Source organism: Orbicella faveolata, unplaced genomic scaffold, assembly GCF_042242905.1.
Source record: "Orbicella faveolata isolate gen_17 unplaced genomic scaffold, um_ofav_v1 contig_13, whole genome shotgun sequence".
NCBI lineage: Eukaryota > Metazoa > Cnidaria > Anthozoa > Scleractinia > Merulinidae > Orbicella > Orbicella faveolata.
In genome coordinates this window covers 31482254-31504994 of record NW_028301540.1, presented here as the reverse complement: position 1 = coordinate 31504994, position 22741 = coordinate 31482254, and the positions used below count along the sequence as shown (strand labels likewise).

General features: G+C 38.2%; 1 protein-coding gene across 2 annotated transcripts; it reads left to right on the top strand.

Annotated features, from left to right (window-relative positions):
• Window positions 1–663: 663 nt before the first annotated feature.
• LOC110062505 (unconventional myosin-Id-like) lies at window positions 664–18709 on the top strand. 2 transcript variants are annotated; one of them, XM_089285457.1, is made up of 26 exons: window positions 664–1048; window positions 2570–2663; window positions 3824–3989; window positions 4179–4232; window positions 4966–5061; window positions 5171–5290; window positions 5728–5940; window positions 6586–6840; window positions 7769–7879; window positions 8779–8838; window positions 9378–9448; window positions 9546–9620; window positions 9760–9814; window positions 10453–10515; window positions 10810–10812; window positions 10855–10932; window positions 11046–11126; window positions 11285–11370; window positions 11972–12176; window positions 12503–12624; window positions 12948–13049; window positions 13669–13813; window positions 13947–14045; window positions 14354–14461; window positions 16536–16681; window positions 17194–18709. In XM_089285457.1, exons 1-26 carry the CDS (start codon window positions 745–747, stop codon window positions 17357–17359), a joined length of 3078 nt encoding a protein of 1025 aa, XP_089141583.1. In that variant the 5' UTR covers window positions 664–744; the 3' UTR covers window positions 17360–18709. The 2 variants fall into 2 exon arrangements, with proteins under 2 accessions (XP_089141583.1, XP_089141582.1); XM_089285456.1 differs by lacking the exons at window positions 10453–10515; window positions 10810–10812.
• The last annotated feature ends 4032 nt before the right edge of the window (window positions 18710–22741 follow it).

The following is a 22741-nucleotide window of genomic DNA, read 5'->3' as shown; positions in this document are numbered from 1 at the left end:
ATGCACATCACATGTATTGTGAGGCTTTGTCTTGCCTTTGAGTCCTTTGAGTAAGAGAATTCAACTGAGGTCTTTTGAATATTTGATCATTATTATCAAAATATTCTTTTTCTTCATTATTTCATTTAGTCTGAATTTAACAGTATGTTATTCTAAGAATGACACTCCCTCGGTCAAAAGGCCATGCATCCCAAAAATGCATCTTTAATTTTGATTTTTCCTTTAATTTATTGGCTGATATTCCATTTAATCTGCGTTCAATACTGACCATTTAAAGGCTTAACCGCTCAAAACTTGAAAGTTTTCAAATATCTGTTTAATATCAGAACCAATATTGAACTAGGCTTTATTACGAGTGACATAACGTCAAGTTAGTTGATGACATATACAATAATTTCAATCAAACTGTTCGGTACGTGTATTCGCTTTCAGACGAAAATAAAGGATAAAGATTTACAGTCCAAAATTACCAGCCGATGACGCATTACACTTTGGTATTCTCTTGCCGCCTGAAGCGGAAAGGTTGGGTCTTGATATATATATGTAGATTAGATTTCAATTTGATCTTGTTTTGAATTTCTCCCGCCCACTTTTGCCGGGTCACTAGGAATGATATACCAGCGTCTGTGATTGGCGCGATGATTAGTTTGACCAATCACAGTACTCGATAGAAACGAAGAAAACATAATATTTTTCAAACTTCATCGCGTTGAACGCGAGGTCTGTTTGATTAGAGCACTAAGAATGGCTGAACAAGAAAGTTTAGAATACGGCAAAGGTGATTTTGTCCTTATGGACGAAATCACCAAAGATGCCTTCATGAAAAACCTGAAACTCCGTTTTCAAAAAGAGCGAATTTACACTTACATTGGCGAAGTGCTCGTATCGGTGAATCCGTACAAGACTTTGAGCATTTTTGGAAACGACAAAATTCAAGAATACAAAATGCGAGAAATGTATGAAAGACCTCCCCATCTTTTTGCTTTATCGGATGCAGCCTACAGGACGATGAAACGGCGCTCAGAGGACACCTGTATAGTAATTTCTGGTAAGCTTGTTTTCATTAATTTTTGGTTCAGAATGACGGAATAGCTTTAATATAATCTGCATACTTTAATGACTACATGCATAGAAGTCTCTATTTTACTTATTTTCTATGAATCGTTTTGTGACACGAAGGTTTTAGCAGTTTTCACTAGCAGTTAAAATAACTGTCAATGAAATTTAAGCGTTCTTTGGTGTGTTATTTGTGTTGTACATGGCTTGAAATAATCAGTTCAAATATTTCGCCAGAATGTATAATTTCTTTAATCTTTTGTGACGTCCAAATTCCTTTGACATAAATTACAACCAAGCTTAATAAGTTAACTTTAAACTTGTGGTGGATTTTCAGTTTTTCTTGGGTATATATCTAAAGAGCTGTGGTCGGAAGTTTAATTGGTTGTTAAAGTTCAGACTTTAACTTCTGCAAATAATGGGTCGGGTTTTTTTAAGAACAAAATTATTGACAAACATGCAGATTTGTTGAGCTTGACATAACAAGAAGTATAGAACTGTAAAATTTCTTTAGTTTATTGGTCTTCACTTGCAAGATCAGTTACATAGTATGCATATTTTGCAATTATCATTCTTTTGACTTCCTGTCAAAAGATGATTTAGTTACTGTGAGACAATGGTTATAATAACATCACATTTATGAAACCCATGCAAAAGTTCTACAACAACCAACAATTTTTTAAAAAAACTAAACAAGAGTCACAAAATAAAAGCCAGGAGCCACAATAAAGCAAATTGAAATATAAAACACCGTTTAAAAGTGATACTTTGTTTTAACATTAGATTTAAAAAATGCCAGTAGTGGAAGAATGTTTTGTATAGGCTGAATTTTGGGCACACACACAAAATACAGATTGGAGTTTGGGTGGTGCACAAAGAGACCCATGCAAAGAACTTCTGTCAATAGTTTCCTTGCTACTGTAAAGGCCTTTTACATTCCTGTTTTGTGAAATTAAAAATTTATTGTTATTGGAAAATGTATAAAATGCAACATTTGCATATTTTTTAGAAAACAAAAGACATCTGCTCTGCTGAATTTCATTTTTCATTTCATATTTAGATGAAGAAATATTCTGACTATGGTGCAGTTAAAAATTAGTAAACTGAGTTTAAGGTATCTTTGAAAAAATAATAGAAACTGAGAGTGAGGGGTATAATTTGATTTTCCACTATTGGTGAAAGGTTTCTTTGTTCAACCACAAAAAAAAAATTAACTATCATTTGGAAATCTAAATGTAGGTTTTCAACTTCTACATCAATCACTCATTTGAAAGTTTTATAATTTTTATTCCCAAATCAGGACTTGAGCCTATGTTCATGGTTATCAAATTTTGTTATCATTTTATTGGCTATAGAACTTCATGTCCTTCAATTCTGTCTCAACCCATTCTTGAGAATACAAATCAAACTCTTGGTGCAGTCTGGTCATCTGATTTTGTTACTTGCTTGCATGATTACAGACAGTTGGACTTTCAACTCATTCCGATTACCTTTGTATATTCTTCTTATTTAGGTGAAAGTGGTGCAGGGAAAACTGAGGCATCAAAGATTATTATGAAATATATTGCTGCTGTCACCAATTTGTCAAAACAGTCTGAAGTTGAAAGGTTAGTTAAACAAATTTTATGAACCATTTTCTTGCCTCATTCTCTCATCATCGTGAGCTAATTATAATGACACATGGCAGTCGTCATTGTGAGCTAATGATTAATCACTTAGTGAGATCTTTAGATCTGTCATTCATTGTAAAGAAAAGGTGTGCAGACTACAATCAAACGGACTAGCTGCTTGCAGGGTGTTGGTCCAATATAAACTAGCCTGCGTGGCAGGCCGTAGAAGGGGAGGGCCAGGGCCAAAATGAGTGTGGAGGGATAGAGCATGCTTCGAGGAGGGAGCCTACCCTCACACCCTTTGTGCACTCATTTTTTCCCCTTTCGCTCCTCTTCAGACACCTGCCACACAGGCTAAATATAAATTACTTATTGGAATTTAAGGTAGGCCTATCATGTAAAATGACAAGGGGTATCACAATGTTGCTCTGGATGGAATGCCAGTCAATTGCAAATTACCTCGGTGACCTAACCCACTGTTTGTCAAGTTATCTCAGCTGGCAATTCTCATACATGTACTAGTTTATCAGTTTATTCTGTCATATGTCACCGTCTCTAAATAAAGTTGATTGATTGATTGACTGATTGATTGCTTACTTGCTTGCTTGCTTGATTGATTGATCGATTGTATATAACCCATTTATAATCTTGTGTCAGTTGTAAGACAGGTTGTTACTAAAGATGAGGTCAAACATTAAATATTACTTTAACAGAAACGAGTTTTAGTTAATATAAGCTGTAATAATTGAATGTTATTGTGATATTATCCTTGCTATATGTTGTGCAGTTCCAGAAAACATCCATACCGACCTTGCTGAAAGTCATTGGAAATTTTAAGGGGGAGGGACTAGTCTCTATTTTTGTTTTTCCTCGGGAACACCCCCATGTGTTTCCAAGGGTTTTTTCAAATCCCCGGTGGTTGATACTTTTGTTTGTGGTCTCTCTCAATGAGCTGAGTACAAAATAGAGGGTCTGTGTACAAGTAAGGATAGCCGCAATCCCCATCATTTCTAGCGGAAAATATGAGGCTAAAATGGAATTTACAGTGGGAGGGGGGGGGGGAAGGAGGAGGGGGAGGGGGAGTTTAAACCAAAAAACTTTCCATAAGGAGGGGGAATTATGAATATTTTCTGAAACAACACATTCTGTTCCAACAGGACCAAAGATATTCTTCTGAAGTCCAATGCAATTTTGGAGAGTTTTGGCAATGCGCGAACAAACAGAAACGACAACTCCAGTAGATTTGGAAAGTACATGGATATTGACTTTGATTTCAAAGGAGATCCTGTTGGTGGACATATATTCAACTACCTTTTGGAAAAGGTTTGGTCGTACAAGTTTCTGATTGAAAATTTCTTAGGTTACAGATAATCTTTAGCAACACAATGAATCTTCTTTTGTGTTAATGGTGTTACATGTAAATGGTGAACTTTGCTCTTTTTTTCCATAATTTTAGTAGGAAAGATTTTGTCAGTAATTTGTTCTGTTATTAATATTTCTCCTTTTTTCCAGTCAAGAGTTGTTAAACAACAAGAAGGAGAAAGGAATTTCCATTCCTTTTACCAGGTTTGTGACAGAAATTCAGTGGATTATTAAATTTGTCTTGTAAAATTTATAGTTGTAGCTTTAACTCCTAACAATAATTTATATTTAAATTTAAATTAATTCAATCAGTAATGTAAATGCCAAATGGAGATTCCAAATGGGGGCCTGTTGGAGCTTTGTACCCCCTAAGAGTGCAAATTGGCACACAAGGTCATAACATTGTGAATATTTGATAGATTTCTATGAATTTTTGCCATGAAAATTGTCTTGTGAAGATCTGCTCATTGAAGTCATAAAATTTTGACCCCCTCCCATCCAAGACATGGTTGACCACCCCCAGAAATTTTTAGTTCCTTTTTCGGGATGCAAATGGAATGCAAGACTTGTTTCATATCAAGCTATGCACTAAGAGCTGCTAAATAAGCTATAGTTTAGGGGTATACCTAATGTTAGTAGAAGATTGATACATTTTTGAAGTTGTTCATTTTTCCATTTTAAAGTAATTTCTCTCAAAATGTCTACCTCCTTCATAGCTGCTGATGTCAATTCTTAAATAAGCTGATTGGTGGCTTTCAAATGGCATATTGTACACAGGCAGAGTGTCTTTATTTGCCAATTTGGGAAAAACTGCCATTCACCTTAGGGGTCGAAGGGTTAAGTTAACACTTCAGTCAGCTCAGCTCCAGTAGAACTGTAGCTAGGAAAATATGCTCATTGAAGTTGTTTGTTAATGATGTTTAATTTTTTGTTCTAGTTACTCAATGGAGCACCTCCTGAGACTCTCAAGGAATTGTATCTTGATAGAAAAGCTGGAGATTATCACTACGCAAATCAGGGAGGATGCATGCAGGTTAATTCATTTCAGTCTGTGAATTGTAATTGAGCTATTCCAGTAAATTACATGATTCAAAATTAAGAGCCAGTTAGAGTAACTCATATATAGAATTATACCTTGACAGCTGAAAGCAATCAATGACAAAATGGATTACAAACTAAACTGTGAATCAATGAAATCTGTGGGCTTCACTGAGGATGAGCGGAGTGCAATATGGAAAATTGTTTCAGCCATTCTGCATTTGGTAGGTACTTATTTTATTAGAATTTGTTTGGGACACTGTTCTTTTTCCGTATAGATAAATGATATTAATTTTAGGAATCTTTAAATATCTTGCAACTGACTGAATCAAGTTTGACTATCATCCAAGCTGCTTTAAGCATAGTTCAACATCCAGCCACTGTTCGGGAACAATCCTGCACTCCTCCTGCAAACTCTGACTATTACTGGCAACAATATTGCTGATGCATTGGTACATAATTTCAGATTTTATCCACTTCTGGCATATATCAACCTTTTCTTGCTTCTATGAATAATTTTTTGGCTGAAAATGACCCAGGTTCAAGTTCAAGTTCAAGTTCAAGTTTATTATTGCACACTATTTACAGAAAACAACTTAACATAAGATGGTTTACAATGAGACATAAAGGTGAGTTAAGTACTGTGCTCTTTTCCCTACAGGGAAACTTAGAGTTTGTTGATGATGATCAGGAGCAGGCGTCAGTTGTAAACAGTGATGAAAATCTCAACGTCATTGCATATCTCCTGGGAAGTGAGCCCAGACATGTGGAGAAGGCGCTGTGTTACCGTGTCGTGGCTGCTGGACAGTCTGAAGTTGTGGACAAGGGACATCATGCTATAGATGCAGCTCATGGCCGAGATGCCTTGGCTAAGGTGATTGTCTCACTGGCTATGATGAGCATTTATGATCATCCAATTCTTTTGGTTCTGGACTAGAGAACAGGGGCAATTCTTATGTTTAATTCTGACTGGCCAAGTGGTTCTAAAATAACACTGTACTGTATCCCCTGGGTTAGATGTTAGTCTATCATGGGTCTAAAACTGGGCCATCATGGTTGCTGATGCTTGCATGATGAGAACAGGTGTTTCATTCAGGGCTTGGGGCACTGGGCAAAATGACTGGCTGTAAGGATCATTTTGCCTGCTTTGTTTGACCATTTAGTGGAAACGTTTAGGTCTCCTATAAAAAAGTTCAGTTCTAAACTTTTTGCTCGGTTGTGAAACTCAGTTGTGCTCAAGCTGAAAATGTTAATGAAAACCCCGGGAGACCATTTGAGTAAAGTATGTAATTACCCAAGAGTGAAACCTGAAGAATTGTGACTTGAGACTCAGACTCTCATTTCTTTGAGTCTTAACTGGGGTATAATAACTGCAGAGTCACCAGAATGCTTCAATAACGTTTATGGTAGTACAGTATTGATGTACAAAAATGATCCACTAGTAATTATTTGTAAGTAAATAAATGCTGCCTTTTGGCAGCAAACATAAGTAATTCAAGGGTTGTTTTAATTATTTCAGGCCATGTATGATCGCCTATTTACCTGGATTGTAGGAAGGATCAATGAAACAATTGAGCTGCGTGATCAAGTGGCTCATGGAAAGTGTACAGTGATTGGAGTGCTTGACATCTATGGTTTTGAGATTTTTGACACCAACAGCTTTGAACAGCTGTGTATTAATTACTGTAACGAAAAACTTCAGCAACTCTTCATTGAGTTGGTGCTAAAACAAGAACAAGAGGAATATCAACGTGAAGGAATCCAGTGGGAGGAGGTAATTATATATTACAGATTTCTAAGCATGCTTTGCTGGCCTATGGTAAAGTGAAGTACGCGTACAAGCCAAGTGGCCCACCAGGCTGGAGCTTATCCCGATTTCTGTAGCATGAAGCTACTAGGAGTATTTCTACTCCCTCCTGGATGGGATGCTAGTCCATAGCAGGGTTACCCCAGAATTAAGTTCGCAGGTACCCATTTATACACCTGGTTGGAGAGAGGCACTGTTCTTGCCCAAGAACACAACACAATGTCCCCGGCCAGGGCTTGAAACCCAGACTGCTTGATCCGGAGATGAGCGCACTAACCATGAGACCACCGTGCCTTCCACTGGCCTATGTTGCTAGATTCATACAAACCTAGTCCTTAAAATAATATGCAGTTATTTAGCTCTCAATCACACTCTGCAGACAGACATGCCCACCTAAAAAATCAAAATCTGGGAGATTGCCAAGTTTACCTTTTTGGACCTGAAAAAAAGTTCTTCAAAGTAGAACTCTGACAATTGAATGGCAAAAATGCGTGAAGTATCCAAAATTTTCTCCAGTAAATGCAAAAAATAGGCCAAGATATGTCTGAAAAACATATTTTATGCACTTACATTCATATTGTCTGGGAGATATGGGGACCCATACAGGAGACACAGAGATTTGATCTGTATCTGGGAGACTCCCAGGTAATCCAGGAGGGTTGGCATAGATGCTGTAGGTGGTTTACCACTAGCAGGAGTGCCATGGATACCTCTATTTGGTGGCACAATTTTCTCAGCATCATCATCCTTTTAAGGATGTTAACAAGGTTGCTGAAGAATCACCACAGGGCCAGCTGTTGTCACTGATGAGTTCAAACATCAATAAAACCAGGATACTGATTCTCCCTAGCCAGTGTTCCAACCTTATAATGTGGATTTTTTTGTATTATTCAAGATTGATTACTTCAACAATGCGATCATTTGTGAGCTGATTGAGCAGAACCACAAAGGAATCTTGTCAATACTGGATGAGGGATGTAGAAATATTGGTAAAGTGTCTGATGAGGTATGTTCACTGCACGCTTTTTTTTTTTTTTTTTTTTTTTTTTTTTTTTTTTTTGAGATAAATGAGATAATTTTATTAGACTGTGTTATGTATACTTACACCTTTCACTCAATGAAATTTAGTTATCATCTCGGCTGTCATTGTGGAGCCAAGATAACTTCAAAAAGTTGTAGTTTACTTTCACTTCTTTTTGTAATCAATGGTTTTAAATTGATCTGTAATAGTCCAGGATGCAACATACCAAATTACATGGAATATTCTGGATTAATTCTCTGTTGGGTATGGTTGTTCTCAAAGCACGTGGGATGCAGTTATTCCGCTAAACTTGCAATGTATTCATATTTTGGGCAAGGAAGTACTGAAAAACCCTCACGCAGCAGCAACAAGCCAAATGATATATTTATGACCAGCAACTGCTGTGAAGATGACTACCATTGGAGACTTTGAAGGGGAAGCCATCTTGAAATTGTAGAACTCTTGCTACTTCCATTCGCAGCATGCTTCTATAAACGCTTTCATTATGTCTGGCCCTGAGCAGCCAAGAGAGTTTAAATAGTAATAATAATAATAATAATAATAATGATAATGATAATGATAATGATAATGACAATGATAATGATAATATTGATAATATTGATAATAATGATAATAATGATAATAATGATAATAATAATAATTAAAACATGCACAGACTGCAAGTTATCTTCTCGCAAAAATGTTTTTCATCATAGGAAATTCCTTGGAAGAGTTTGAAGTATCTTGTTTCTCATCGTTAGTGTTTAGTTTTCTAAGTATTTCAAATGAAGTCCATCTCCTGGCCTTGCTACAGCGTTGTTTGTGTTGCAACCATTTCTCAGAATTCTCCTACCAAATTAATTCTTGTTGATGCTGTTTTGCAGATGCTGTTGCAGGCCATGGACCAAAAGTTGAAGAAACACAACCACTACAGGAGCAGACTGGTGAGAATAACTATAATGGAGTGATCAGCTAGACTGGGACAGTTGGAAATGGTCACTTTCTGGTGTCAGTGGGAAAATTCAAGATTAGATTCTTAAATGCAAAAAACAGAATGAGATTCAGGTTTCGTTTCGACACAGATTAATCCAAGATCACTCAGTTTATGGTGCTTCAAAGGAAGCAAGAAATCTACCCTGGGAAAGAATTCTTTGGTTTGTTTGATGCACCATGATCCAAGTGATCTTGGATTAATCTTTCCAGTAAAGAAACGCAAAATGCCTTCCAATCTTGGATTTTCCCAAAGAATCACATCCGTAGTGTTATATATCAGGGCATACTTTTGTTAGTTGTCTTTACTTTCTTGTTTATCAGACGATTTTGTAGTTGCCAAAAGAAACAGTGGTATCATGTAATGGTCAGCTCATTTTCACCCTCTTCAGTCAGTGTTGCTGGCCCATGCATGGTGGCTTGTTAGTCATCTGAACTGTTTGTGCTAACAAACCTCTTGATTTTCTTGTTATGTTCACGTTTTTTTTCCTAGACTGATCCGTCAGACAAATCTATGGCATTTCATCGTGATTTCTGTGTCAAGCATTATGCTGGAGATGTGATGTGAGTAATTAGTTATTGTTTCAATTTGTTATTTTGAAATGATATTTTATTTGTTGTAGGGTCGATTAAACTGAACACTTATTTTGTTGACTTGCAGATATTCAGTTGTTGATTTTCTTGACAAAAACAAAGATAATTTGTATCAAGATTTCAAGCGACTTCTTTACAACAGGTGTGGTTCTCCTGTAGATGATTTCTCAATTTATTAGCCTGCGTGACAATGGGTCGATATTATGAAGAGAAATGAGCTAGTCCTGGGTTTTAAATTATGGTAACTGATCCGGTAGTTTCCTTTATTTCTCTCTCTTCAGCTCGCATAAGATTCTCAAGCAGATGTGGCCAGAAGGAAAAGAACACATCACAAAGGTATTTTAATTTTCTTGTAACGTATACAGTGTATTGTCTGGTTTTTGATTGCCCATGCAATGGAAAAGTCAATGTTGAGATGCCCAGAACATTTCCAAAAGATATAAAACAAACTTCTCGACTTGCATCCGGACAAAATCTGTTTCTTCACTTAAATTATATTTACTTTTAATACACGAGTGCTAAATTTGTCCTTTGTTCTGTGACAAGTGGTCAATGTACGCTTGTTTTTATTCAGTAAAGTGAACAAGCGACTTTCAAAGAATTTTCGATTCTTCTTCAAAAGAAATATGGCCAAAATTTATTTAAGTCTTTGTGATCACACCGACGGTTTATCTAGACTTCCCTACGAGTTGAGCTTGGAAAGCCGGTCGCGGAAAGCAAAAAATGTCTGCGACACACAAGACTTGAGGGCGAACTGAGAGCGCGAGGTGGAGGAGCGCATCACTCAATCAACTAGATGTTGTCTTAAGGAATTATTTTATCTCTATGGCGATCTATCTCTACGAAATCCCGTGTTAAGTGGAGTTTTGGAGAGTTGTTCCAATTTTTTTCTCTCTCTCTAATGTGTTAGTTAGTTAACAATGGTTCACAATGGTTTGAGATTTTGTTAAGGGGTCAAAATACCGTCTTTTCAGAGGAAGAGTTACTTTTACCACAAACATGGACCAAGTTCTGATTCATGGGCAAGACTCAGGGATGTTAGTACAACAGTGTGATTCTACCAGCACCTTCTGTTCAGTTTGCTAAGCACACACAAATGTTGACATTTTAAAAGCACTTTTATGGTATTAAAGGAACTTTATGATCATATAATAAGTCGCTGGTTTACATTCTGCTAAGTATTTACTTTCAAATAGATTGAAACTCGAAATAGTAGTTCACTCAAAAAGAAAAATTAGAGAGAAGTTATAATAAGTCAAAAAGGAACACGGATGGCGAAGGTAGAGGAAGATTTAAGCAGATTACGAACAGTGAACTTCGACAGTCTTCAGTCAGTGGAACTGACCGCTCTATCTTCTCTGTCATTCCCTTGCCAGGTTACTCAGCGTCCCGCCACAGCCGGTGCTCTGTTCAAAGCCTCAATGATTGCCCTTGTGGAAAAGCTTGCCGCCAAGGTAGTTTAACTCCACTTCACTGTATTTAATTTTGTTTTTCATTATTATTTTTTATGCAACCACGAGTAAAAAGATGGCTGTGTTGATCATTTTCCGGTTTTTGCCTTGTTTAGAAACCTTTTTATGTGCGGTGCATCAAACCCAATGATGTAAAGTCGCCTTCTCTTTTTGACGAGAAACGAGTCGGCCATCAGGTAAGTGAAATGAATCCTCATGGTCCTCATGCGAACTTGTCTTTTATTAGGAGGCGGATTTTATCGAAAATGTATCATTACTAATCTTTATGACAGTCCTGAGTCAGAAGGCTTTCGTGAAAACTTCTTTAACGAAAACATATTCCGGCATTTAACAGGTGGACTATCTGGGGCTGATGGAAAATTTGCGCGTTAGGCGAGCTGGATTTGCCTTCAGGATGCACTACAAACGTTTTCTTCAAAGGTGAGGAAAAGATGGTTAAATTCGGATATGTTTTGACATAACTTTTGCACGCAAACTTCTGAAAGAATCTGAGCTAAACTGGAAAACGTGAGCCAGACGTTTGCAGTTTTTAATCGCAAACTGGAAAACAACATCGTAGACAGCAAAACACAGCAAGACAGAGCACAACGCAACAAAACAAAACACAACACACTGCTATCACAGCACAACACAACAAAACACAACAAAGTATAACACAACAAAGTATAACACAACATAATACAATACAACACAACACAACACAACAAGACAAGACAAGACACAACACGAAAAACAAGTTAAAACACGACACAACACAACACCTTAAAACAAAACACAACAGTGAAGTTCAGTTCAGTTCCCTTTAATTCAAAGTTCATGTTTTCGTTAGATATGGAACTTTGCTGTATGCAAAGAAAATGCAAAACATGGAAACCTAGAATCCAAATGGGACCGTAATGGGTCTCAGAATTTTGCACCAATTGCATGGTGCACGCTGTTGTCTTTCTTGACACATGACCAGAATTAAGGGCATCGGCAGTTTTCGCTCGAGGAGACTTGACCTTTGCTCTTCCCTTTGTAGGTATAAAATGCTGGTCCAGGAAACATGGCCGAGCTACAAGGGGATCGACAAGGACGGAGTCGGTGTGATTATCAATGAAACAGGCTACACTTCAGATGTTAAATATGGCCGAACCAAGCTGTTTATCAGAACTCCTAGGACGGTGTTCGAGTTGGAAAAACTGCGAGCGGAGATTGTGCCGACTCTGGTGTTGTTTCTTCAGAAGGTAAGGCGCAATTACCGCTCGTCAATAGACAGTGGCACGAGTTCGGCGAATTTTGTATCTCCGCAGAACAAAAATTCCACACCATCATTTAGTAATTTTTTAAAGACCACGAGTAGTCCCTCTTTCGCTTAGTCTGTCGTGCGTGATGCGAAAGAAACCCGCGAGATAAAAATTTCCGCTCGAAATTCTGCCCCCAGGATTTCGCGCGGCCACTTTTTTTCTCGCGGTTTATTACCATACGATTACGGTCACGCTCGACGGACTACGCTGGAAGACTGTTCGTAGTCTATGTTGTTTATTGAGTTTTGAACAATTTCTTCATGCAGCACTGGCGAGGCGGACTTGCTAGAATGCGCACGAGGAAACTTCGCGCCATTTACCTCATCATGGACAATTTCAAGAGATACCAGCGGAGAAAGTTCGTGTCCCAACTTTGTGACGCATACAGGTGAGAATTCTTTTTACTCACCGTTTCTGAAACACGATTTTTTTCACGCTCGCTTTTTCCATGGACAAATTTTGCGGTTTTTGAAAGCCAATTTCCCCCACGAATATTTCACCGAAAGAGCCAAAGATTTCATCAATTACTAAGTTTCACAAGCTCTTTAAATGTTTGTAGTCAATTCGTGTCTAGCGTGATGCCTTCTCTGCACAAAGTCGTATGTCAATGAGGAAAAATGTACACAATTACATCAGCAAGGATTCTCCTATGCGTCAAAAAAGGCAAACTAATCACAAAGTCATGTCAGTTTTTTCTTTGTCTTATTGCAGGAACTGCAAACATCTTAGTGACTTTGGCAAGTCCAGTACCCCACCCACTCCTCCCCTGTCATGTCAAGAATTCTCAACTTACTCCAAGTCGATCTTTGAAAGGTAAGACCAAATATTTTGATGTAGGGATCTCGAGGAAAATTTATGGGAGTAAAGAGAGATGTTTTTTACTTTCTCAAACACACACCAGCTTGTATCTTTACTACTTATGATACTCGTTCTGGATTCCCGCGTGAAAACGTGCATTGAAGTCGGCTACGAGAAGTCTGCCCACTCGCTCATAGCTCATCGAGGTGAGAGGCGAAAACCTCGGAGAGTGAAAAACTGACTACGTGGGAGACAAGTGGCCGCGCAAAAGCTGTTCGAGAGATATAACCGCACAGAAACCACGACATAAACGTGGCCACGTAAAAACCGTGAGAGCTCAAATCAGCTCGCGAAAGCAGCGAGATAGACAAATGAACGCGCGGAAACCGCGAGAGAGACAAGTGAATGGTCAAAACCCGCGAGGGAGACAAATGGACGCGCGAAAACCGCGAGAGAGACAAAAAGACGCGCGAAAAACGCGACAGATACAAGTGAACGCGTGAAAAGGCTAGTACGAATCAAAATCATTAGTAAATAAAGGGCTCCTCAAGGAAACGAGAGAAGTTCTCAGTGCTTTTGTAGTACAAGAGTTGTTTTTTGTCACGGCCTTACTGTTTCTCTGTCCTTTTGCTAGGTGGTGGGGATACAAAGTGTTGCAACGTATTCCAGATGAAGATCATGACGAGGTCATGTTGAAATCTGCAGCTTTTGATTGTCTGGGAGGAAAGCGAAAGAACTGGGCACTTAAGACACGCTGGCATGGAAACTACCTTGCTAAGGTAACAAATTAACATTACCTCACTGAGGTGTTCGACTGTTACAGCGGCAGGCACGTTTTTCCACGTTTTTCTACTTTTTTTTGTCATTTCCGCACGTGCTTTTTTATATTTGTTTACTCGTTTTTCTTGTCAGCCCGAGGAGAACTCTCAAGCCGAACTGTTCACCAGAAATGTTGTCAACAAATTCTCAACCAAAGGCGAGGAGGTTCTGTTCTCTTCATTCGCCAAGAAGGTAAACGTACGAACTCTTCATTCTTGTACAGTAATACAATAGAGGACTTTTCAGCCTAAAACTTTTGTCTTTTTGTTGGTATTCCAAACTCTTCCGATCAAAGAAGCTAACAACTTCACAGTGTAAATATTGTGGGTTAAGTGGTTTTTTTTAAGTGGCCAAGCAATGAAAAACAAATTTGAGCCACCTGTAGAACGGCTTTTACTTAATGAAAATTGAAAATAATGGGCAGTCCTAAACGAAAGGTGAAGCTGTCGTCAACTCTAGTGCTGGTTTGATCAAGTTTAACCCTGGGATTTTCTGTTCAGGTTAACATGAAGAGCAAGGTGGCTGACCGCATTCTGGTGGTAACGACGACGTCGATTATTAAGCTGGACAACAAGCACAAAGTCATGAAGACAATTCCGCTTGACAAGGTCAGTTACTCCTAAGATCTACTTGAAAATTCGACGAAGAGGTTTTCCTACATTTTCCATAGTCTTCTTTATGAGAATTTAATTTTGATGGCAACCATTATTTTGAGGTTTCGCATGGCTAGCCTTAAATGCCAGTGATCTCCCGCCCTCAGCATTACACCCTCCCCTTTAGCTTCCTACGCAGGAGTTTTTGGGTTCGTCACGCAATCTCCACTTGTAAGAGAACGACCATTACTTGCATTTGCTTCCCAGGACTTGAAGTTAATTCTTTGTATTGCATCGTAATGTACCGTTTTTATTGAGTTATTTTTTTGTAAAAAAAATACCTCTTAGTCGGCGCGTCGGGTATGTTATGGACGGGTCAATGGGTGAGTGAGTGAGTGAGTGAGTGAGTGAGTAAGTGAGTGAGTGAGAGATGTATGTATGTCACACCAATCAGATTGGATCTACTATAAACAGCCAATCAAATTTCTTGTTGTAAAGGTAAATGGTATGTGAGAAGATTTGATCCCGATAGAGTTCAGAACAGCCATATTTATTCTTCTATAAAAGAGGAGGAAGTATTCATATATTGGGTTTACTTCGACATTTTCTGTGGGTTAGGCTGAGGATTTTAGTTAAATGAACGAGATGAGCCTTGAGGTTTGAAACAGTTCGTGAGTTAGTAGTATGCAAATGCAACGAGATATTTTTATTTTTAGTTACAAAGGTAACTTGATACTTTTGTTTTTCACGAGGAGTAAATTCAATTAGAGGTCACGAATCGTCGCGTCTAGTTCTTAGGACTTGCTTTAGAGGGGACGAGACTTTAGATTTGAAACAGTTGTAACGTTTACAATAGTAAGTGCGGGTAACAATTGTTTTGTTCTTGTTGCATGCAAATATAACGAGACATTTTTGGTTTTTAGTTGCAAAGTGTAATGTGACACTCTTGTTTTTCACAAGGGAGTAAATTCAATTAGAGCGGACGAATCGTCATCACTCTTTCCCACGAGATGTTTGCTATCTTTAGTAACAAATGGTAACTTAACACTTTTGTTTTTTATATGGGAGTAAATTCAATTAGAGCTGACAAGTTATCGGCTATTGTTTCCAGGATATTAAACAAAAAAGAAGGTTTTGTTTCTGGACGGTTTTTACGTCTCTGCAGTAGCAGTTTAATAGTTTTATTTGATGACATTCATTTCAGTCCGATATTTTTTAAGGGAAAAAGTATGAAAACTGTTCAAATGTTCTTTGAAGACTGCGTGGCACCAAGTTAAAGTGCATTTAATTAAATCAGACTTTTAACGTGTCAGAGGTTTTTTTTTCTCTTTCTTTCTATTTTCGGTGAAGTTGTGTTGTGTTGTGTTGTGTAAAAAGGTAAACTTACGACTTGTGTAAAATGCGAAAAAGTCTCTAAATTAACTTGAGTATTTTTGAGCAAAAATTTCTCTTGGGGGTTGGAAGGGTTATGTGATCGGTGAGCGAGGGAGTTATGCATGTGCGGGTGTCACACCAATCACAGTGCGGGTTGTATCAAAGAGCGAATCAAATTGCCCGTTAGAAAATAAGATGATAACTACATTAATCTGGAGACGTGTCAGATTACTGTAGTTTGTTCAGTCAAACATTTTATGGCTTACTATTTAGCTATCTTACCATGACCGATGTAACATCGCAACCAAAAAAACTTGTCAAATTAACCAAATCATTACTGTACCATGAATGCTTCTATCTCCAAAACTTCACAGAAAAAAATAACTCTTGCACGTCTTGCGTGCCTATGTTGTTACCCAGTTTGACATAAGGTTATAAATGATCGAACAACAATCAGGAAAGAAGTGATGCGTTTTAAGTTTTGACTAATTCCAGATTAGAGCGGTTTTCAATTGAGTGTCGAAAGTAATCAGGCAATTACTTTGGTTTTGGTGCTACAACGGTTTGAGATTACTTGAGTAGTATAATTGGTTAGTAATGTTTGGTTTTACGAGACTCGATTGAAAATCGGTTTAGCTCGCCTTGAGTAACAGGGCCGCGGTGGGTAGTGTGTCATCAGTGTAACCCTCACAGTCTGGCTTGTCTTGTTTTGCAGGTGACGGGCGTGAGTCTGTCGCCTGGTGACGATCAGCTGCTTGTGGTTCATATTCAACATAACGACTTGGTCATCTGTTTGTTCGGCGAGTCTAAAGCTAATAGAGTCGCAGAACTCATGGCTAATCTCTACCTGCAAATCTACCAGTGAGTATAAAATAGATTTTTACAGGTAAAATAAAGCCCCCTGTCAAACCACCATGTCGGAACTTATCCCGGTTTCAGTACTGAGTATGAAGCGACTAGGAGTATTTCTCCTCCCCCTTGAATGGAATTCAAGTCCATCGCAAGGGCAAACCTTAGCATTAAAATTGCCAGTTCCCCATTTATACACTTGGGTGGTGAGAGGCACTGTGAGAGTAAAGTGTCTTGCCCAAAAACACAACGCAATGTCCCCGACCAGGGCTCGAACCCGGACCGCTCGATCCCGAGACAAGTGCACTAACCATGAGGCCACCACGCCTCCAACCGAAAGGCGCTGTGAGAGTTAAGTGTCTTGTCCAAGAACTCGAGGAAGATTTTGAACTTGAAAAATTGAAAGTGCTGTCCGTAAACACAGCTCCTTCAAGTAGGAATCTTATGACGACCTATCTCACTACCGGAAGGGAGAAAAACTTTGTAACTTCTAGCTAATTCATGACGTGCTTTGCTGTTTACAGGAAGTTTGGAAGGATGATAGATGTCCGCGTGGATTCGCGCGTGAAATGCGAACTGGGTAAAAAGCCGTTCAACTTGACCGTGAAAAACGGACCGGCAAACAGCGACCTGACATTCAAGAAGGTTGGAAATAGCGACCTGACACTGTTATGGCCGGAATCCTCATGAGGTATCGCGGCCAAAATACTTCTATTAAATGCGAGTTTGTCAGACTCTGGTTTTAGGGCTGAGGAACACCGTGGTAATGGAGATCTTAGAATACTTGTTTTAAACGAGTTGAAACTTCCGTCAGTTTGTGTACTGGTGTAAGTAGTTTAACATTAAACGTTGATATATGTTCCTGTTACTGCAACAATCTCTCGTTTGACAATTATTTTGAAGCTCTCTTAGCCGCAGCACTGAGCGTGACTGATCAACTGATATACAGGTAACGTTCAGTGGCTACAGAAGCCGAAAAGACGTAGAGTATTGCTGCAGAAACTTAGAAAAATAACTGTGTACGTTACACACTGTGTTATACCCATCCGGCGCAAGGTACCCAGGCCTACAATGGGTGCAAATGTTGCTAACTCTGTACCGAACTTCAACGCATTTAGTTTTAGGCCACCGCGCGACTGATTATCTTCGATCTTTCTGAGTGGCAAAATGTACGCAGTAATTTTGGAAGGGACGTAAGGCTTATGTCACAAAGGGCAACCGAACGGGTTTGTTATATTGGGGTAAGACTGTTTAATAACGATAATCTGGCAGTTTATTTAAGAAACTGTTGATAATCGTGACGTTGTATAGAGTAGTCATACTTTTGATACATTTGGAATATGTTTACTTTTTTGAAACGTTCATAAATGATTGTAGTTTATTAGTAGAAGTCTTCGTAATTAAACTTTTGTCCCAGGTTAAGAAAGCCACTGCAGCCGTTAAAATCTATTTAATAGATTAAACATCAAGTTCGTGCTGTGCACTTACGAGAATAGAAAAAATGACGTTTTAGCAGTTTTTCTGCCTTTCACTAAAAAAGTTCGTAAATGGGATTGGTTAGTGCATAAATTGCTGGACAATCAAAACATTTTGTCTGACCGGTGAATGTTGGAATTGCATATTTATACTCATTCATTCGTTTTGCTAATACAAAGATAAACTCGATAAGAAAATGGAGGAATTGTTTCTCGAGCGTCTTGTGCAGCTTTTAGAAATTGCATTTTTAATATGACAGTGTAATTTTGTACTTTAAAGAGATATCTATGAAGTTCAAGGATAGTGAATAAGGCTAATGTTAATAGTCATTGCCGATTTGAAAAATATATTTGAGATTAAACTCCCATTAAACAATGTTCCTAAATGGAAATATTTCTTCTGGCATCTTTTTGGTGAAAATAAATGTAAATGGGTTTTTATCAAAAGTAAGTGTTACTGAACACTTTCATCCATGTCTCGACTTTCGCAAATGAAATATGATAAACTGTGCTTATTTCAGAACTAACTCTTGAGAGAATTTTAATAAAGCGATCACTTCTTTTATGCAGTGTGCAATCTTTTTTATCGTTTGTTGTTGAAAGGTTCATTAAAACGCCTGAAGCGTTAATGAAAACTCGACCTTGTGTACACGGTGTTTACTTGCACTCGGTGTCCGCTCGAAAGATAGCGTCTAATCGATATGATGGTGATAAAACACGTCAAGTGTTCTCGGCCAATGAGAGCGAAGGAGTTTCCCTACTCAGCCAATCAAGTGCACAACGAATGGCTTACACGACTTTTTCCGCGCTTACGGTCACCAGTGATGATTTCCCGCGCTTGCCAGTTACTTGCTCTCCCGCGCTTATCATATCACGGCTGCCGGCTGTCGGCGCGTCGGTTGCGTTTTCCCGCACTTGTAAATGTTTCCTGTTCCCATTAATAAACCGGTCAACACCAGTTGAAGCACAGTCAACTCTCTCAAACTGGACACTACTTTAAGGCAGACACCTTACTCAAGGCGGACATGGCTGTTTCGATGGTTCCGACTGAATTTCACTTTTTTTCTGTAACTCCCAGGACACAACTCTATAAACCGACTGATCGGTAAAATTGCTTCGCAGGGTCGCGGCTATCTGCCTTAAAGAGAGTTGATCGTACCAAGAATGTCTTCTTCAAGAGATTTTTCAAGTCCACAAACTTATGGCAATACCCTGCGAGAACTGAGAGATCTTCTGTCTCTCCCCGGCTGTCTCGAAGGGTAAACGAATTTGGTTCTTATCGACTTATCTGTGTTCAAGACTAATGAACTAACCACTAGAAAACCAATTCGATTTATTTGTCCGCGCCGTTAAGAGTTTATTGACTAAGAACGGAACATCGTTTTATGGATTTTGGATTTGTTTTTTTTTTTTTTTAATTTAGAGGCCTATAGGTATAAAGATAATAGAGCTCTCAAATGTGATCAAGAAAAAACTACCAGGTCAAAGTTTCAATAAACCGTCGCCTCCGCTTTTAATCGAGGAAATGCATTTAGTAGAAACGTAGTATGTCTGATTCTCAGACGTCACGAGGGAGAGAGGAGAAGCGAAGTGGCCGCGAACGACCTCGGACCTCTGAGAATCAGGCTATATGTCAGCTTGATGTGAAGTATTGCCCGTTTTTCATGGGACCAAAAAAAACTGAACCCTTTCAACCAAGTGGGATTTCTCACGTCTTTTGTCCAGGTTTAATTTTCTTTTTTTTTTTTTATTTAGGAAATAATAGACTGCTTCCACGAGAATTTTATAGAAATTCTTCCTCTGACGGAAATCGCTCTGATCATGTTCTCGAGAAAAGCAATTAAGCGCGATCAGTTGGCATGACAACCATACCGAAGTTTTTCTTAGCCAATCAGATGAAAGCATATTGATTGGTCTCGCGCTGTAGTATTTAAACTATAAGTGAGCTATTTTTTATTTGTTTCCGAAATGTGCGTGCGAGAACAATTCTTGTACGTGCGAGAACGTCAGTGGCACTTGTTCTACTAATTGGGTATCATTTCATTCACGGCATGAAAACAAGGAGGCAACAGCTTGAGTCTTTTCGCGAAAATACAGGGGTACCCATGAGCTCGTTAATATTTCATGCTCTTTGGCTTTCGTATGGAAAACTGACGCTCTTACACGAGTGCACGCGAAGCGTTGGCAGTGGCCAAAAAGTATTTGTCACAACTTCTAATGCATTTAACTCATTTCAACCAAATCTTGACAAATGTGGGGTTTATTTTGTTCATCAAAATTTTGATAAATCTCAGCATTGCATCGTCATCCTGACGCCCCGAGTTATGTTTTCCCGTGTTTTTAAAATGGTAATATATGAGATTGTTCTCGGCTATAGTTTTCAGCTGTGAAACCGCACTGTCGTCAGAGAATTGTTTTTGATTTTTGGTGCGGTCATTGTCAGTTTTGTTCTAGAGACAGTTGTTTGCTTCAACAGAATTTGAGGTCAAAAGAATTGGCACTTGTTCCGTGGAACGTGAGAGATTTTAAAGTGCGTGTGTTTGCAGTGATTGGGAAAACGTGCACCAACCGTGCTTCGACTTACGTAAGTCATTTTCGTCAATCACTTTTTTGACAGAATTCTTGTCCTGCTGAGTAAAGCGTGGTGTCCTCTCTACTGTTTATTACGCAAGTTTTATAATGCACCAATCACAACATGTAGTAAAAACTTCCTCTCATTGTTGCTCTTTCCATTTGCTATTAACTGTCTTTTCAAAATTTCAACTACCGTGGCAGTTTTAATTGGTTTACTTCATTCACGTTTTATCGCATAAAGCAAGCGCTCGGTTTAATTTTGATGATCTTTGCAAGTCATTTAAACGCAGTCAAAAATTGGAGGAATCTCAAACTTTCTGAAAACATGATTCGCTTCACGCAAATGATGGAACGAGATTTTCCTTTTGGCAGTTTTAAATGGCGGGAGACTATCATCTCAAAGTGCACTTTTAAAAGTGAAACCATCAAACCATGAATGTTTCTGCCTGAGGGATTTGACATCGGCTCGAATGAGCTTTTAAAAAAGTTAAGACCATTCCATCAGCAGTTTTTGTCTGTGTTATTTTAATAATCGTATGATGAAGAAATTGACACTATATGCTTTTAACTTGATTACTGTAATGCTACTTGTTTGAAAAAATCTTACTGAATTTGAAAACGCGTGTTAGAGTGTCATTACCATACAAATAAACGTCAAATTATCTTTAACCAAAAGTTTGTAAACTTCTACTGCATGAAACTAGTTCCGATTTACAGTATAAAAGACTTAGCAAATTTCATGTGCGCTTATTATATAAAATTGCAAATGCAACAGCTATATTTTTAATCTTGACGGAACTTGATAAGACCGAATGCATTCAAAAAGAAACTTCCTCGGGGGTTTAATAGTATTGTAGATTACAAAGGTGGCACTTAAAAACATATTGCAAATTTATAATTACTGATACACCTCACTGTGGGGGTTGACGAAAGTTCTCCTGACTCAAAACAAAATCCGGTCCCTGGAAATAATGTCTGTATTTTTAGAATTTTATTTAAAAATCAAGCATTCAATCGTTATTATTCAAAGTAAGTAATCTCAGCTCGTTTAAATGTGATTGTCTTTTAGAATATAGTTTGATTAATATTGCATATACTTGTTTTTGTTTTGTTTTTCGCAGTGGCAAAGTCTTCAACATTGATTTTCGAGCTAGGCATTCTGTTTCAAATTGCTAAAATTATCTATAGTATTTTGTATTTTTCCAAACAGATTGTGTTAGTGGTCTAAGCCAGAAATAAGGTTGAAAGGTTTCGTCGCATTAAGTTTATTTATCAACATAACATTACTTTTCACTCGATGGGGATCTTACATTTTCTGTTACATCCTGATTGGATGTTGATTGTAACATGCAAAGTTTCATTGCATACTCTCCGAGTAAGAATAAGCTGTGACGGTGTGATAAGAGAATAGTCAACTTCTTCGTCTTAAGAGATAGATACATACATCTGTACATTTATGATTATTCACGGTAGTTTGTAAATCAAAAGTGAATCTTTGGGGTTTTCTTTTTTCTAACCCCACCTAGTTCCTTTGAAACCAGAAACTGAAATGTTTATACTTTTTTCTAATTAAAAACAACAAATGTTCTTTTTTCTGTTCTGTGGATTGACCATGACGAAATGAGATAGGTTTTTCTCTGTGTTGGACCTTAGTGAGTCATATTTGAAAAACGTTTACTAAAAAACTGTACCGTTGGTATACGACAGGAAGAACTTTTTTTGCAATCAAACTTATTTAATGAGTATTATTTGACTTGTTATTTCCTTCAGCGCTGAGCGTCAGTCTGAAAACCCCAGGAAACACTTCATAGCGAGCTCTCATTTCAGTAATGGCCTTTTTAAAATTGTTTCCTCTCGTCTTCCTAATGATTCCATTTTCGTAAGGCAATAGCTCGCTTGTGACTGGCTAATTGGCACATGTTTGTCAATTTTGAAGCATTTTTGTGGTTTGAAATTGCTCTCACTATTACCTATGGTGTAATTGCTAAAGACGGATTTTAATCAAGCCAGGCGCTTCATCTTT

Bases quoted from the DNA above. Each gene is read 5' to 3' on its own strand.
- LOC110062505 (XM_089285457.1), top strand. From the start codon at position 745: ATGGCTGAACAAGAAAGTTTAGAATACGGCAAAGGTGATTTTGTCCTT. The intron at 1,049-2,569 runs GTAAGCTTGTTT...CTTCTTATTTAG, and splicing joins CACCTGTATAGTAATTTCTG to GTGAAAGTGGTGCAGGGAAA. The intron at 6,841-7,768 runs GTAATTATATAT...GTATTATTCAAG, and splicing joins AAGGAATCCAGTGGGAGGAG to ATTGATTACTTCAACAATGC.